At 38.5% G+C, this 18,431-nt stretch overlaps 1 protein-coding gene across 1 annotated transcript in view; it reads right to left on the bottom strand.

Annotated features, from left to right (window-relative positions):
- dnah3.S (dynein axonemal heavy chain 3 S homeolog) overlaps positions 1-18,431 on the bottom strand; it is a 169,807-nt gene that overhangs the window by 3,593 nt on the left and 147,783 nt on the right. The window contains exons 53-59 of the mRNA XM_018239192.2: positions 14,442-14,667; positions 11,061-11,305; positions 10,234-10,350; positions 5,221-5,375; positions 3,619-3,786; positions 2,484-2,626; positions 1,003-1,207 (exon numbers count right to left, since the gene is read on the bottom strand). Of these exons, the coding sequence (XP_018094681.1) occupies positions 1,003-1,207; positions 2,484-2,626; positions 3,619-3,786; positions 5,221-5,375; positions 10,234-10,350; positions 11,061-11,305; positions 14,442-14,667 (1,259 nt within the window). The remainder of the gene's footprint in view (positions 1-1,002; positions 1,208-2,483; positions 2,627-3,618; positions 3,787-5,220; positions 5,376-10,233; positions 10,351-11,060; positions 11,306-14,441; positions 14,668-18,431) is intronic.

Here is an 18,431-nt window from a genome sequence, read left to right as displayed (position 1 = left end):
CATGTAGAGAGACATGATGTCTGGTGATTTTAATAGAGTGAGCTCTAATACATCTGCTAGGAAAGGAAACCCCCCTATAAGATATATTGGATCATTCACCTGACACCCAACTGCTGCATGAAGAGAGAATGAAGAGAAACAGATGCTGAGAGAGAGGGATAGTGAAGATAAACTTGATTATTTCAGAAACAATGCAGAATATTTAATTGATTGTATTTAGAAAGTTTCTTATTTCAGTATGATGAAGCTTATATTACATTTTCGCAATAGTTCCCCTTTAATAAAAAACCGAATATTTCAGCTGCCTGAAGAGATTACAGTTACTTCAGTATTCCACATGAGGGCAGTATGTGTTTGCCTCAACTGACTCCCAATTCTGAATTATAAAAAAAAAAGCCTTGAGGTATCGCTAGAGTTCAATATTTTATCTGCTGCTTTCCAATATATTACAGCAAGACCCTCTTATGGGATAATATAATACCAGGGGGAAGATTGATACAGATCTAATAAACCCATGGTAACCAATCAGCATAGGACTTGCTCAATTTGATTAATAAAAGGCAATGTTTGATGTTAATAGATTAGGAATAAATGTTGGCCCTCCCAATGATATGACATATTTATCACGCTAATTAAAAGATGTAGTAATAAGCGAATTTGTATCGTTCTCATCTCGGAAAAATTAGCAAAACTGAGAAAAAATGTGTGAAACGGCAAATAATTCACGAAACACAATAACAATTTTAAATGCATTAAAGTCAATGAGCGTTTTTTTTCTCAGGGCGAATGTTTCGTCCAAATGCATTAAAGTCAATGGGCGCAGCGTTTTTGTTGCGCTACGTTTTTTGTCGCCGCGACTTTATGCCGCAAAGAAGTTTTTGCAGTTTTGCAAAAAGAGTAATTTCGCTGTGAATCCATGGCTGGCGAAGAAATGTGCCCATCACTAATCAGATGTAATGGGGAATATTGTGTAAAGTGATACAGGAGTAAAACAGACTGTACCTGTAGGAACTGTAACCTGGAGAGAAGGTCAGCCACGTAGCTTCCCAAAGGCTTTAATGATGGATAAGACTTGGCTGCCCACATTGACGGAACTTTTCCCACCAACATGCTGTTGAACACATTTTCCAGTTCGGCAGACATGAGTACTTGCCCTTTGATTGCTTTTCCGAGGTTTATGAGACTGCTCCGTAGCACTGCTGTCAGCCTGAGCTCAGAAACACAGGGAGAAACACAGACATTAGTCCTGCCACTTCCACACTCATCATTGTTTCAGCTTTTTAATGGCAAAGAATATTGGGGTATTTATATATTATATATAGAGGCCACTTGGGTGAGGATTGGTTACAGCCATGTATTTAACAATAGCAAAAATTCATAAATACACATAATAGCCAAATGGAGGAAGCCTAAATATCACTCTTTCTACTGGAACTTTTTCTCTCATAACCAGTCTTTGGATCAGTGGCGGAACTAGATGCTACTGGGTCCACAGCAAATTAATTTTAGGTCCCTTAACATATCCAGATATGGTGGGCTCAGGAGTCTTTGGGCCCTCATGCTGCTAAACATTAGGCCTATTTCATGGTCATTCCCTATTTCTATGAGAAAAAGAGTCTAAATAGATGGAATAATGGATTATAGTATGTAAAGAAAATAGACTAGGAGAATAGAGGCTGAGTGAAGAGAGGAAGAATAATAGTACAGAGAGTGGGCCCCTGGTCTAAGGTTTTTTTGGTGGGCCCCTGGTCTAAGGTTGTTGGGTGGGCCCCTGGTGTCCCAGTCCGACACTATCAGCAGAAAACTGCACCGGCCCGGGGTTATACCAGTGAGCGTCACGGAGTGGGAGCAGACACATGCGCAATTGAACAAAATAGTCGACTTTTTAGTTAAAGTTCGGCTTTTTGTTCTACTCCGCATGCGCAGCTGCTCGAGGGAAAGAGGAAGACGGAAGATGATCGCTCCGTGGTGCTCACTGGTATAACCCCGGGCCGGTGCAGTTTTCTGCTGATAGGAGCACCAGCCCAGGGTTTCAGGTAAGTCAGTACAATTACCTGGCACCCCCAAGTGCACCAAGCCTTTCCTTCTCCTTTAAAGCAGAGTAGAGAGCCGTGCCCCCCTCTCTGGCTCTTATGCTGCTGCCCATGGTCAGAGCAATTTAGTGTTAAAGCCTTGCGATGCCCTTGCCACCCAAACTTAATTATAGCTGGCAGGGATCCATGGGGGGCCACATTGCTAGAAAAACAGCTCTTAAACTTACTTGTGGGGAAATGGCAGAAACGCCCCTGCCTATGGTGAATAGTAATACAAAGTATCTCACCATGAGCTGGTGTTTGAGTAATACAAGGAATGTTTCCCAACCCACAATTCCTGTCTACATTGAACATCATACACGGTTCCTCTCCTGCCCAAAACTGGACCCTGCTGGGCTCTAAACAGCTCTGCTTTTGCGAAAAAGTTAAACATTAACTATCGCGTCCTACCTGTTAAATCTGATTAGCTCCTGTCTGAGGACAGTATTCATTGACTCTTCATAGACAACTGGATACTTTTCCATCACTTTATCCAGGTTGAAATCTCTAGGCAATTTGTTGAGTATATCTTTGGCCAAGTCCTCAACTATTTCCTGAGGAATTGGATAGGGGAAACATTAAATAAAACTGTAGAATAATATTATATATACAGACAGTGTCAAAGAGCTTCTTCTGCATTTAAGACTCATTCGATTAAAATTCTCTAATAATCTGTAGCTCAATAGACAGTTTTATAAAACTCGGTTAAAGGAAAACTATACCCCCCGAACAATGTAGGTCTCTATAAAAAGTTATTGCATAAAACAGCTCATATGTAAAGCTTCATGTAAATAAACCATTTTCATAATAATATACTTTTTTTAGTAGTATGTGCCATTGGGTAATCATAAATAGAAAATTGCCATTTTTAAAAATAAGAACTGCCCCTTGGGACCCTAATTCATGGTGCACACAAACAAACCATACTTGTTAGGTCACATGAGCCAATTAGAGTCTTTTGCTTCCACGCTTCTTCCTGTTACAGTTAGAGCTGCAGTATTTCTGGTCAGGTGATCTCTGAGGCAGCACACAGACCATCACAAAATGGTGGTTCAAGGCAAGAGATGTAAAAGGGCAATATCTACTTAAATATATATTCCAGTTTGGTAAGATTATTTAATATGCCACTTAATTTGATATAAACTATCTGTTGCTTAAGTATTCATTTTGGGGGCATAGTTCTCCTTTAATATTTCTGAGCTCATTAATTGTACTGACAGATGGATTGTGTTTGACCAATAAATCTGCGGACATAAAAGTGTAGCAATTATAAAACCAACAAGCAGAATATTTACTTTTACTTGTTAACTTTAAATCTAGGAGGCTAAAAATTTCTAAAACACCCTCCCATGACCCCATTTGTTACCCTGGTCTCCCTAGGCAGCCAACCTTTTCCAGCCTGATTGCACATGCTTTCTGGACATGTTCTGAGCCCATAGCAGTGCCCAGAACACTGGAAACATCAGGAGATGTCACTGTCATGGCTCAGTGTAGATAAAAGATCCTCTAGCTGATCCCAACATGCATGTTTATATCATGTTTTTACCTGAGGAGATCTGCCACTGCCACTGGTTTGTCTGGGTAAAGTTAGGAGAACACCACTAAAAAGCTGATTGGTCTCTTGGTTATCCTTGGTGATATCAGCATTCTCATGCAGCCCAAACACATCTGGGTGGGTTATAAGTGGTAAACTTCTTATGTAGTCAACGCAGGACTAGGGAGAAGACATTGTTGATTAGATAACAAAGGATCGTGAAGAGGAACCTATACATCTGTATTATTTCTTCTAATTGAACTCGTGCTTGGTGTGAAAACTATGATTCTAGCTACAAAACATTCTGCTACGAATACCTTAAAGGGATACTGTCATGGGAAAAAACATTTTTTTCAAAATGAATCCGTTAATAGTGCTGCTCCAGCAGAATTCTGCACTGAAATCCATTTCTCAAAAGCGCAAACAGATTTTTTTATATTCAATTTTGAAATCTGACATGGGGCTAGACATATTGTCAATTTCCCAGCTGCCCCAAGTCATGTGACTTGTGCTCTGATAAACTTCAATCACTCTTTACTGCTGTACTGCAAGTTGGAGTGATATCACCCCCTCCCTTTTCCCCCCAGCAGCCAAACAAAAGAACAATGGGAAGGTAACCTGATAGCAGCTCCCTAAAGCTGGCCATAGATGCAAAGATCCGATCGTACGAATCATCGTATGATCGGACTTTCCCATCTCCCGACCCGCCACTAACCATTCAGATCAAAGTCTTACCAGTCAGATTAGTTAAAGAACAGATCAGCAACATTTTGCCCCTGACAGCAATCATACGATATCTATGTCCAACCAAAGCTAGTGACAGTCTCCCACTGAAAATCGTATGATCGGCAATACACGCAGAGATATTATCGGCAGCCGACAGAAATTTTCTAACCTGTCCAATCGACCAAACGACCGATCTCCGCCGGACGAAAAATGTCGGGACTCTCCACACACGGTTAGAAAATCGTACGAATCCTCGATTCGTACGATCAGATCTTTGCGTCTATGGCCAGCTTAACACAAGATAACAGCTGCCTGGTAGATCTAAGAACAACACTCAATAGTAAAAATCCATGTCTCACTGAGACACATTCAGTTACATTGAAAAGGAAAAACAGCAGCCTGCCAGAAAGCATTTCCCTCCTAAAGTGCAGGCACAAGTCACATGACCAGGGGCAGCTGGGAAATTGACAAAATGTCTAGCCCCATGTCAGATTTCAAAATTGAATATAAAAAAATCTGTTTGCTCTTTTGAGAAATGGATTTCAGTGCAGAATTCTGCTGGAGTAGCACTATTAACTGATGCGTTTTGAAGAAAAAATTTTTCCCCATGACAGTATCTCTTTAACCCTCCCGCTTTTCCACCTCCCAAAAGAGGGAGAGATGGACCATTTATGTTGCCTGATCTCATGTTGTAAGACCAGAGGTGCTTGTATGTTATTAGTAGTGAAGGAATCATGATTGATATGGTCCAAATCAAAAACCGATGAACTTGCTATGGTTCCAAGAGGAACATTGGCAATATTTATACTGGAATGAAAGTTTGAATAAAATGTATCACAGCTGCTGACAAACATTTTCCTTTAAAATAATGCCGGTTGTGTACTTTACCTGGTATGTACCGTATGAAGGAATATAGTATGTGTCTCCTGTTGAGAGTCTATACTTGTCCAGCTGTATGTCTTTGTTATAGACTATAGACAGCAAGCAGAGGAGAAGTCTCCTGTCTTTGTCATCAGTCACTCTTCCTCCGTAATTACATTCACCTACCAACAATAAAAAATGGTTATGTTCTCCTACACAGAATAACATATAAGGGCTTGTTCAGTCAGACCCAAGAATAATTATTCTGAATTGAGAAAGCCAGTCGGATGACTGGTGAAACGTCCTCAAGAAAAACACAGCAAGTCCAGTTGGTTTGATTTATTTCTACAGATATACCATGATCTGGATGAATGAGAATCTTCACACCCAAGAATAATATTAATTTATTTATGCAGAATATCATTCATTTATACATAGCTGATGTAGACATTGACCTTTGCTTAGTTACTTTACTCTTGAGCTTATGGTTAGTATAGAATAACCAGGTCCAAGTATATTTACTAGATCAGATTGTGATTGGATTTGAGAAATCTTTGGTGTGTGTGTCTGTCAGCTACTGTGCGCTCAGATCTCCATGTGTGTCTGTGGGAGGTTGAGTTTGGTTGATTAAGTATCTGGGGTTAAAGGTATTTTATAGATAGGTTCTATATAGAGTCCTGCGCGGAACCAATTTTTAAGACCCTGACCCGAACCTGCAGCTCGATACCCGAACTGCAACCAGTTTATTTACCCACTTTAATCCAATTTAATCCACTACCCGACCCGGATCCGGAACCCGACACGCAACCCGCTGACCACCATCAAACAGGAAGTTATGCTGCTACAAACCGGAAGTGACACCATCAAAAGTGGGCGGGGACAGAAACACGTTTTGTAAAATTTTACAATTTTATAAATACAGACAATATAACATAAGATAAGAAATTTAGATGTAACGCAACCAAACCTGCAACCCGCAGACCTGGATTTATACCCACACCTAAAAACCCTACCCTCATTGTGCAGGGTACACACTTTTTTTGCGGGTAACCCGTGGATACCCGACCCACGACTCTAAGATGCTTTCATCATTACTAAGCTTTTATACACTGTTAATGATAACCTGTCTCATGTGATGCCGCTAGTAAGGGTATATACCTGGATAATTACAGTGCTATAAGCTTCATCAATCAGCTTCATCAGTGCAGTAAAAAGAAAGATGGGAAACCTGAAGACGTCTGGTTTGTACAGCTGAATTCACAAGCTGCTAATATGCCTGTGATCTCCACTGTAAAATCTGATTTGGTTATGTAATAAAAGGCACTAAGTTTGCCCAGGAGCAGTAACTTAAGCAACCAGGAAGTTTTACTGTTCACCTGTTTAAAAGCAAACATCTTATTGGTTGCTATGGGTTACTGCTCCTGGGCAAACTTAGTGCATTTTATTGCATAAATGTTTCATATTTTCCATCCAACACCCAGCTCTCCCTTTTTTTTCAGAAAATTATCCATATTAACCTACCGTATACAGTGCAGTCCGCCTATCTAAAACATAACATTTATGACTGCTCTGGAAAACGAAGTGCAAATTCAACTCATTTTTAATTGGAAAAAAACGTGATTTAAATAATATATAAATAAATATCATAAGCAAAAAAAGAATTTTGACGGTAACTGCCTTTTGCACAAATCCTGCATGTAGAGAGACATAGGGGGTTATTTATCAAAGTCCAAATTTATCTCAATATTTTCTGCTACAAACTCAGATCAAATCCGCTCAGGTTTTTTTACACTTATTTTACACTTTTTTACACTTATTTTTACACTTATTTATTATTACAAAAAATCGGATTTTTTAAGATTTTTATCCGATTTTCACAATTTTTTCAGACTTTTCATCCGAAAACTTCAGGGTATTGCATGAAACCCAGCGCATATCAAAAAATCATTGGGACTTCTCCCGTTGACTTATATGCAACCACGACAGGTCTGAGATGCCGGATTTTCAGATTCTGACTTTTCCATCCTCTGGGTTTAATAAATGCTGAAAAATTCGTGATTTTTTAAAAGTCAGATTTAAAAAAAAAAGATTTTTTGCATTCGGAGTTTAGTAAATAACCCCCATAATGTCTGGTGATTGAGCTCTAACACATCTTCTAGGCAAAAGGAGCCCCTATAAGATATTTTGGATGTAAATGTCAATGAATATCTGACACCCGAATGCTGAATGAAGAGAAACAGATGCTGAGAGAGGAATAGTGGAGATAAACTTGATTATTTCAGAAACCATACAGAATATTTAATTAATTGAATTTAGAAAGTTTCTTATTTCAGCAAGCTGAAGTTTATATTAAAATTTCATTTTTGTGATAGTTCTCTTTTACGTATATATAAAGTATATAAGTCTAATGGTGCTGGAACAAGTGTGTCCCAATGAGTAATACTTGTATATATTATATGCACTTCTAATTCAGGGGTTCCCAAACTGTGCGGTTGTCTACCATTGGGGTGCTTGTTAAATGCCAGTCACAGTTAATTTTGAGGAAAAGGTAACCTGAAAAGCCCAAATAATTAGAGTGAGATTTGGGGAGAAAATGTATTTGCTTCCTATTTTTGGAACTAAAACTGAATGGCTGATACACTGATTTTTTATTGTTATGAGCAAAGGGGGGGGGGGCTGACCAAAGCTTGAGCCTCCAATAGGAACCTGAAAAAGTTCAACAAGCCCAGCAACCTCTGCTTAAATATAACTGGAAAATCTATATTGTTGACACATCACAATGATGTGCATTTATAACAAACACTATACCCAAAAGAACATATAGGTCAGTGGTGTCTACACCTGTGTGACTATGAGAGAACAATAGAGCTCAGGAATAGATTATTTAAATGAATAGAGATGCATTCTCTTTATGGGGGTCACTGACCCCATCTAAAAACAAATGCTCTGTAAAGATACAAATTCATTGTTATTGTTACTTCTGATTAATCATCTTTCTATTCATGTCCTCTCCTATTCATATTCCAGTCTCTTTTTAAAATTTGTACTTGATGCAGATCCTGGAATTGGCACGGTTAAAGGTCATCTTTCTTTTATTAAAGGACCTAAATACAAGTGGGCATATTATTTATTCCTATGCTGTAAATATATGCTAAAAGCTTTTTATCATAACATCTAATTTCTGCTGCATTGTGTTTGCTATAAGGTCGGTTGTATTCAGCCATCTTTAATCTGTCTCTATTCAGTTTAATGAAATATTAGATAATACATACTTAAGAACTACTACACGTCTTTTAAAATGCAAGTATTATTATCATTATATAAAAGATGCCATATTTTGGCAACTTTATGACAGGGGTGTCCAAACTTTTTGCGAGGGCCGGATTTGGTGAAGTGAAAATATGTGGGGCCGGCCATTCAGCATGACATTCTTTGAACTATTACGGAGTCGTTTTGTGACTAACCCCTGGAAGCATTTGGCCACATGTTATTATATCTAGGACTGCCCCAAGCTCCCGTATAGGAAACTATTCATGGGTTTCCAAGTTCCCAGTGGGATGGGTCCCCTTCAGGGGTTCTTTACCCACTAGCGTTGAAATGAAACGACTGACCATGGATATCCATCATGAGGTGGCAGCAAAGTGGGTTCTAGAGGGAGTAGGTGAGATGGAATTATATTCGGATACTTTCTCTAGAAATCACTCCAAGTTGATCTTGACATATTTAGGAGACAATGGCGCTGAAAAAAGCAAATAGGTGACATGACACAAACTTAAAATAAAGATGATAAGTTTTCATCACCAGAGATGCATCTGGCGCCGAAACGTTCAGTCAAGCTTTGCACCATTGTAAATAGAGTGGGCATGTTGTACATTGTGGGCTCTTCAAATGTTGAGACCAACCACCCAAAGTAATAAACTGCCAGCAGTCTGTCATGGTGAGTGGAGTCATCCTGTTAGGAGACAAGTCCTGCAGCAAAACTGGATGAACATCTCCATGGCAGCCTCCGGCAAGAACTGGCGCCTAATCTAGTGATGTCATGGCGTCACGGCACGCAGCCGGCATGACTGGCCAGTTGGGTGCCAATTTTTATCTGGGCCTGCCCTTGTATGGGAAAATCCTTGTTTGAGGCTGCGGGCCAATCTGAAATTGAAAAAGGGCTGCAATTGGCCCGCAGGCCGGATTTTGGACATGCCTGATTTATGAGATACTCATTAGCTGATAGGTTGAAAAAAAATACATCAAGTTCAGCCTGTAACTCTATTTTAGCAAGAACATCGCTGCAGCAACTCTTTGTTGCAAAAGTGAAAAGTTGTGTTTATTCGGTCAGAAAAAACAGGCAAATAACTATTTTATGTAAAATCTATGTAAAAGCAGGGAAATGTATTAGGCATAATATATAGGTGGGACCACAAAACAACATGAGGGAAAACTTGAAATCAGGGGAGGTAAAACGGGGGTTCTACTGTATTTGACCTATATGTACCCACCCTATTCAAATTGACCTAAGCGTAAGTGTATAAATGAAGTTTCACTAGGCAGAATTGAACGTTAAAGAAAGTTCTCTATGAAATGCTCATGCTGACGAATTTACGCTAGTGAAACTTTGATAGCAAGACTTAACGCGCGAAGTGTAGCGAACCCTTCCGAGGCCAAAATTAGTGAATTTCCCCAATGTATCATGTTATTTTGCCCACAATACACCATGCCACTCAATGAAGCCCCCGGGTGCTCCCCAAGTACAATGCAGAGTGCTTCTGTCCCTGTATAGGGAGCTGCATGTAGGGTGCCAACAGCCATGCTCCTACACTTTGCTTCATTTAAGTTGTGCAAGACAGGAATTCTAGATTTAGCCCTGCACCAAAGGCCTTCTTATAGCAGTTGTATTGGAATAGCCTGTGCGCCCAATGAAACCCTTAGTGGTGGTTGTAGGAGATGGAATAATAGAGAGGGGAAGTTCTAGGTAGCTGACAGATAGAAGAGAGCGATTAAGAGAAAGCAAAGAGATGTAAATTAGAGTTTATATCATGCCTTAATTACCTGTTAAATATGTCAGTGCTTCAAACGGTACTTCTTCGTACTCATTCAAAAACATCTGTAGCTGTCTCATGCTGATCCTTAAATCAGATTCGTTGAACTCATATGGAATATTCCAGCCTGTATGGAAGATAAGGGTTTACAGTAAGCTTTCAGGTCGGCAGCAGAGAGTTCCATGATGAGCAGCAGCTCCCAGCTTCTCCAGCTAATATAAATGAATCATACTATTTGGCTGGTGTCATAGAAGATTTTTGCCAAAAAAAAATCAAATAAAGTCATTAAGTCCCATTAAGGGGTTATTTATTAAAGTCAGAAATGTTAAAAAGTCAAAACATTTGAGGAGGGGTTATTTATTAAAGTCCAAATGCTAAAAATTTTACTAGAAAATCTAAATTTGTAGTGGGAAAAAAAACTTTTTCGAGATTTATTATACCACAAGGCTGCAAAAAGTCCAAATCCAAACATCCGCCATCTCAGACATGCCGAGGTTGTATATAAATTATATAAGAGAGGTCTCTATTCTATTTGGAAGTTTCTGTAGTCTGCGCTGGAATAAGCCCGAAAATCCAACTATTTCTGGCTTTTTGTGCAAAAATTCTGGCTTTTCTGTAAAAATCCAAAGAAATCACAGTTTTATACAATTTTTCCCCAATCTGATTAAATCATGCTTTTTTTGATAATAAATAACGTCAAATCGTGGATTCTAGTTTGGTTGGACTTTTTTATTTTAAAACATCAGATAGATTCAGATTTTGATAAATAACCCCCTAATTGTTAAAATTCTGATTTAGAATTAATAATTGTAAAATCAGATGAAAACTATTCCTTACCTAAAGGGCCAAAATTCCTCCTTTCTTGAACAAGAGCATGAAAAAAGCAAAGCCCAAATAACAGTTTTTGCCAAATTTGAGGTTTTTGGCAGCAGTTGAAGAATGTTGGGTCAGATACCGGGTCATTAAGGTAAGATCGTAGCAGATTGGCCCTCAGACCCTTTGGAGGCTCGTTTGTCATTTTGATTCCGTTTTGAAGAATACTCACAGGAAACTTGTCTGAAGGGTAACTGGTCAGCCAGAGCCTGAAACATGGATAGGAATTAGCTAGACGTGGCCACATAGTGACATCATAGGCGTCCATGGTGGGAGTCAACCACTAAAACAGGATATTAATTTCATGCACGGCAATGTCGTGGGCGTCCCGCTAAACATACGGCCTGCACATCACTAGTCTGTATAATATGAATAGGAGAGAGTCTGAATAGAAGGATCAGTAATAAAAAGTAACAATACATGTGTAGTCTTACAGAGCGTTTGTTCTTTTAGAAAGGGTCAGCGACGCCCATTTGAAAGCTGCAAAGAGTCAGAAGAAAAAGGCAAATAACTATAAAACTATAAAAAAATAAATAATGAAAACCAATTGAAAAGTTGTTTAAAATTGGCTGTTCTATAACATAATAAAAGTTATCTTAATGTTAATTTTTAGTATGTTATAGAATGGGCACTTCTAACCAACTTTTCAATTGGTCTTCATTATTTATTTATTTTTTATAATTTTTGAATTATTCACAGTTTTCTACTGACTTTTTCCAGCTTTCAAATGGGGGTCACTGACTCCATCTAAAAAACAAATGCTCCCAAATATATTGTTATTGTTACTTTTTATTACCCATCTCTCTATTCCGTGTCTCCTATTCATATTCCAGTGTCTCATTTAAATCAATGCATGGTTGCTAGGGTAATTTGAACCCTAGTAACCCGATTGCTGAAACTGCAAAACGAAGAGCTGCTGAATGAAACGTTAAATAACTATGGATGCACTGGACTTGTCTGTTATCAGCTGTGTATCCTGTGCCTTTTCTCCTTTTTCAGCTTTGAATGGCTGCCCCCATGGCTACACAACTAGTTTTAATATACTATAGTAGTTTCTGAAGCAAACAAACCAGTTATTTTAATTTATTATTTATATTTTAATTATATTTTAATTAATAATATATAATCAAAAAGAACACAAGGGACTTCTCCCCACACTGCATAAGTCTGAAGAAATCTATAAACAAAAATAATGATAATTAAATGTCAAAGTAACATAAAAAGCAATTTTTGAGGTTCAGCGCTGCACCCGCTGTAGGGTGATCCCTTCTGGACTGCATTCTGGCGTGATCAGGGGAGGTCTGGGGAAATAAAGCTGCACAGTCGCTTCAAGGATCTTCGGAGTCATCCGTGAGCGCAACTCGCTATACGGTCGGCATAATTAACATTTCTTATGAGGGTTACAGAACCGCTACAGAGAGTGGTGGATTTAGCACCTGTGAACAGTTAGCATGTCCTTGGGAATATACGCTGTGATACACTTACCTGGACTACCTAATCGCCATTGCCTACTGCAGGCGAGCTAACCCCTTCCCCAGACCGACACAGACCCCAGCACGTCCAGCAAGCATTAACCCAAAGATTGGAATTATCTTAACACCAATCCACAAACACCAAAGACTCAGGGGTTTACCCCGCAAATCTGTCTTATATAACATGAAGTAGGGGAACATTCGCATGCTGTTTATTTACGAGCTTTGGAACCTTTTTTCCGTTTAGGATCAAGATGGACTCATTTAACTGAACCTTATCGAACCAATATGTTTACAAGCGCTTATCCACATTCTTGTTCCTGAACTTTTCCATTACATTTCTCATCACTAATTGATCTTTTATTACCATACTTAATAGCATGCTAATTTTTCCCTGAGTTGGTTGACATAACCAGCTTTTGGGTTTCCGTCCTTTTAGAAGGGATCCCTTCAGTTTTACATGCAGCGCTGCTTTTTATTTTAAATGGTTTTAATCTCACTTGTTCAATATGGCATGGTGGTGAATAAAAATTACTTTTTATGTTACTTTGACATTTAATTATCATTATTTTTGTTTATAGATTTCTTCAGACTTATGTAGTGTGGGGAGAAGTCCCTTGTGTTCTTTTTGATTATATATTGTTAATTTAGTGGACACCCCAACACTAGCAGTCTGTCATTACCTCATTAAGCCTCATCTGAGCCTTTTTTGCATTTGTATATTTTAATTAAGTTACTACACTATAATCTGTTCCTTTAAGGCATACTGAAGTGTCATCTCTAAATTAAAATTTGTTGCATGGCTTCAGATATGAGCAGGGTTGGACTAGGGGGCCCAGTGCCCAAATGCCAAGCTCTTTAGATTTGTTTAAAACATGTTTAGAAAAAAATCTGAATGTAACCCTTTATTAATTTTAATGCAATGCTTGTTCATTTTCTGGTATTAATACTCTGGAGGGGTGTTAGAGTTCAGTGCGGCTGCTGAGCTCTAACACCCCAAAGAGAGCTGAGCTCTAATACATAACAGAATGGTGGTCAAAGCAGCTGAACACATTATGCTGGGTTGACATTAAGGGGTGGTTCAATTTTAAGTTAACTTTTAATATGTTATAGAATGGTCAATTCTAAGCAATTTTTTATATTGGTCTTCGTTATTTATTTTTTTGTTCTCTATAAGGCTACAAATGTATTGTTGTGGGATCTGTTATCTGGAAAAGCTCTTAATTATGGAAAGGCTGTCTTCCATAGACTCAATTATAATAATAATAATAATTCAAATGTTTAAAGATGATTTCCTTTTTCTCTGTAAAAATAAAACAGTACCTTGTACTTGATCCCTATTAATTAATCCTTATTAGAAGCAAAACCAGCCTATTGGGATTGGGATGTTTACATGATTTTCTAGTAGACTTAAAGTGATACGGACACTAAAAAACAACTTTTTAAAATATGAATGTACATTAAAAGTTACCTATAGGTCACACTGATCGTTTATTGCAGAGAGGTTTGTTTTTGTAAGTAATTGTTAGTTGAAGTTTCTAAACCTGACTGTTTTGCCAACCTAGAGAATCTAATGCTAATGGACTTCTGCTGCACAAATATGGCAGCCCCCTCATACAGGAACATGGGGCACCAGACAGGTAATGAAAAAGCATCAGGCAAAATTATGATAGATGTAAAAAAAGAGTTTAATTTCTGATGTCAGTATCTCTTTAAGGTATGAAGATCCAAATTACACAAAGAGCCATTATCTGGAAAACCTCAGGCCCCGAGCATTCTGGATAACAGGTCCCATACATGTACTTGGGGAAAAGTGCACCGCATATGATTAATGATAATGAGTGTGGGTAAAATGCAAGCCATAATCACGCACCTGAACTTCTCGTTCGTATTCTCCGGCACAATCGTCTCTTCGCATATTTTCTCCAGAGCCGGCATCCAGCTGGTGGCAAGGTGGCAGTTCTGTAGGACAACCCAGGAGCCCTTTTTGATGGCGGCATGTATCATTGTCTCTGCTATTGGCCCCTGGCCCTGCCCAAGGGAAATGGTTTGAATGTTTTCTCCTCCCATGCCCAGGTCATCAGCAAACTTCAACAAGCCTGGCAGGGAAATCAGTATGAATAAATCGAATTGGAATTGATACACGTCTGTTTTAAAATGGCCATACATGAACGGCAGGGCTATATCGGGGTAATCCAAAAATTCGGCCCTAGGGCCGAACGATCGGATTACAACGAGGAGCAATCGGCTCCGAAGGGCTGGTTGGCGGAAAAATTAAACCTTCCCGATCGATATCATGGCCAGATATCAATCGGGAAGACCAGTCGGGAAGCCGATAAATTGCCGAATTGGTCTAAAGGACTGATATAATGTATGGCCACCTTTACTGTGTAGAATACTGGTACTGATGTGTTTGGTGAAGACAGTATCCATTTTAAACCTGGAAGCACATCTTAAAATGCTTACAAAGTATACAGAGCCCTTTATGCACTTTTGTATTTATACCAATGAGACCAGCGCCGATCCGCGCCTTTATGGCGCCTGAGGCAGCCTTCCGTTGCCAGGCACTGCACGATGCTGGTGCAGAGAGCGCAATTGTGCTTTCTGCACTAGAAGAGCCGAATTTCCGGGTTGAAAACCGGAAATTCGGCTTAGTTTCCAGGAGCGGCATTTTTGCCACCCCTGGCAACAAGGGGGGGCGCTGCCACCTGAGGCGAGTGGATCAACTCGCCTCATTGGTGGAGCGCCCCTAAATGAGACAAGAGAAAGGTATGACATCTACATGGCCACTGGATGCTACTGATGTCTTACAAAAATGCTCCAGCCAAAGCAAGCAATAGGGAGAAAATGCTATTCCAACAAGCTTCGCTGTTAACACAATTACAAAGACATGGAAACTAAATCCTGCTGATAAATACAGTATAATGTCCCTTTATCGTAACATTTGGAAAGGCTGGGCATTTCCTCCCATGTAAATTGCTCAGCGGGCTAAAATGACTTTATATCACTGCAATAATTCCGGGGGTCTCATAGATGGACATTTACAATATCAATAAGAATTAATTGTGTTTATCTTTCTTAATATCCTTCCATGTATCTGCCTCCCTTTCCAGGAATTCAGGACAACTGTATTGTATAATGAAAGTAACTCATCAAGAATTCTCACTTACACATGGCATGTCATTATTTTGATATACAGTTATGGGATCTATGATCTGGAAACCTGATATCCAGAAAGCTCCAAATTATGAGGCAGTCTCCCATAGATGCCATTTTAATAATCCAATTCAGACTTTTAAAACTCTATTTTTTCTCTGTAATAATAAAACTGTAGCTTGTAATTGATCCCAATAATCCTAAAGAGAGGCAATGCTATTGGGTTCATTTAATGTTTAAATTAATTGTAGGTAGACTTAGTGGACTTTTTATTAAACTTTGTTTTTTTCTGGTTGAGATTTTAAAGGGGAAAAACTTGCATTTTTAGAGGGTAAAATGCCTTAAATTGTTTATTATGCTCTGAAGCTACTAAAGAAGTCAATGGCAGGTGGTTTTGGGCTGTTTGCACTGGTTTTCATTTGATAACTTAATAAATTAGAGTTTTCGGGGCTACAATTCGATAAAGATGAGTTTTTAGAGCCACAAGTTGCACAATTTGAATTAATGTTCGTTTTTGTCCCGACTTTTTGGAGCACCAAGTTTTTCAAGAAATGTTATTGGTAAATTAAGGGGATTTGGGCATGGTCACTTTTTTTTTTAATTAAGTGAGAAAAAGTTTTAGTAAACAGGCTTCCTAATGTTTGGAAATGACAGAAAGATCCCTTATCTAGAAAACCCCAGATCCCAAGCATTCTGGATAACAGGTCCCATACCTGTACAGTGAAATCTTAATGACAATATCAACATTTATAGGTAAAACAGATATATATATATATAGAGAAGTGAAGAAGCTCACACTCACAGGACTTATCAAAATCAAAAATGGTGTTTATTTCAATATAAGTAACTTATATTGAAATAAACACCATTTTTGATTTTGATAAGTCTTGTGAGTGCGAGCTTCTTCACTTCTCTACTTAATTTTTGGGCATATTGCACCCAGGCAGCGATGACTTTTTGACGTGCTGTGCCGGCTTCCTGATTATCTCTTATATATATATATATAATGAGTCAGAATGTACCGAAAATCCAGGAAAATGTAAAGGTGGGACCACAAAACAACAATGTAAAATGAGGGGAAACTTAAAATTAGGGGATGAAAAACTGAGGTTTCACTGTTATACATTACCCTAATTTTTTACCCATTTTTTTCCTGGGGGTTCTACTGTATAGCACTGGATTTATTTACTGTATTTATTCATACTGTTGCTGTTTACACTGAGTAATAATAACTAAGGCAACATTATTCATTTACTTCAGATATGAACACATTACTTTCCCTGAAGGGTTTCCTGGGAGTCAGTTGATAGGCTACTTGTGTGCTGCAAAAAGAAACAGCCCCATAAAAGCTTTACAGATGGATCTCTAGCTGCTGCTATAAAAGAACATTAGCTCAGCTGCACAAAATTATAGACAAAACATGAATTAAAACAGAAATACATGGACTTGAAATGACACCACTGAAACATGGAGAAGTCTTTACTTAAAGGGACACCGGTGTCATCCCTACATGAAAACTTGTTGGCTAGCATTAGATTTATGCACTGAAAACTCAGGGGAGACATAAATTGTTTGGAGGCTGCTTTGCCCAGTGCTTTATGTTGTTTGCTCCTCAACCCCAAATCTTATCAGCACTACATGTCAACACATGTCTTGATGGATCTGGATCTACAGATTAGTCTTCTGAAAGCCCGCTGCCATTATTAGTGCTGCCTTATTGGGTTCTTTAACAGGAATGAGTAAAAAGGTGCTGCATTTCTTATCTCCTGGCCTGCAGCAGTAATGAATGGCTTTATAAGGGTCTGCATGAAAACTGAATATTTTGGGAAACTGAACTATTTAGGACATGTCTCTAGACAACATTGGGGATTAACCAGAAGCTCTCTGCCAAGCTTTAAAGCAAATGTAATCCCACAAAATAAATGAATGTAAAATTGTTCTGCCTGCTCCACTGAGTACTTCTGCCCATGCTGTACATTCATTTTCTCTACTTTTCATAAATTAGCAGCTTTTATCCTTATTATACATACAGTTGAAGGCTCTTTTAACAAAGGAGAACTAAACCCTAAAAATGAATATGGCTAAAAATGCCATATTTTATATATTGAATTTATTACACCAGCCTAAAGTGTCAGCTTCTCAATAGTAGCAATGATCCAAGGACATCTTTGGAGACACAGATCTTCCCTGCTAAAGGGCTGTGGTTGCCTTGGGCTGATATAGGAGCCCACAGCATAAACATTTCTACACTACTACTTTAATTAAGCTTTAGTTTTCATTTAACAGTCAACTTTTAGTGAATTTAGAGCTTTTTCAAACCACGACAGCTACCACTGACTTCTATAGGACCTCAACTACTTTTACTTGTAGAAGTTTTTTTGTGATTTTTACACTAAATAAATCTCAAATGTTTAGAGTTTTGGAGAAAAAAAAACACAAAAAATACCATTCATAAAAAATTAAAAAAATCAGAATTTCAGTAAATCAGCCCCATAGTGTCACTGACAATTTTGGTTCTCAAAGAGAGAGCTGTGAGCTGAATGATGCCTTGCAGTATAAAACTGCTAATATCCCAGAAACCGCTAAAAATAGAAAATGAATGTAAATAACTGCATTGCTCAGAGAACATAGTTCATTTTTTGACATTAGAGTCCCTTTGATTTGTTTCTGAAGGTTTATATTTCCTTTAATAGAGTAATACAATTTG

Source organism: Xenopus laevis, chromosome 9_10S, assembly GCF_017654675.1.
Source record: "Xenopus laevis strain J_2021 chromosome 9_10S, Xenopus_laevis_v10.1, whole genome shotgun sequence".
Lineage (NCBI taxonomy): Eukaryota > Metazoa > Chordata > Amphibia > Anura > Pipidae > Xenopus > Xenopus laevis.
Note: the sequence above shows the minus strand (reverse complement) of the source record. Positions and strands in the feature narration are given on the sequence as shown.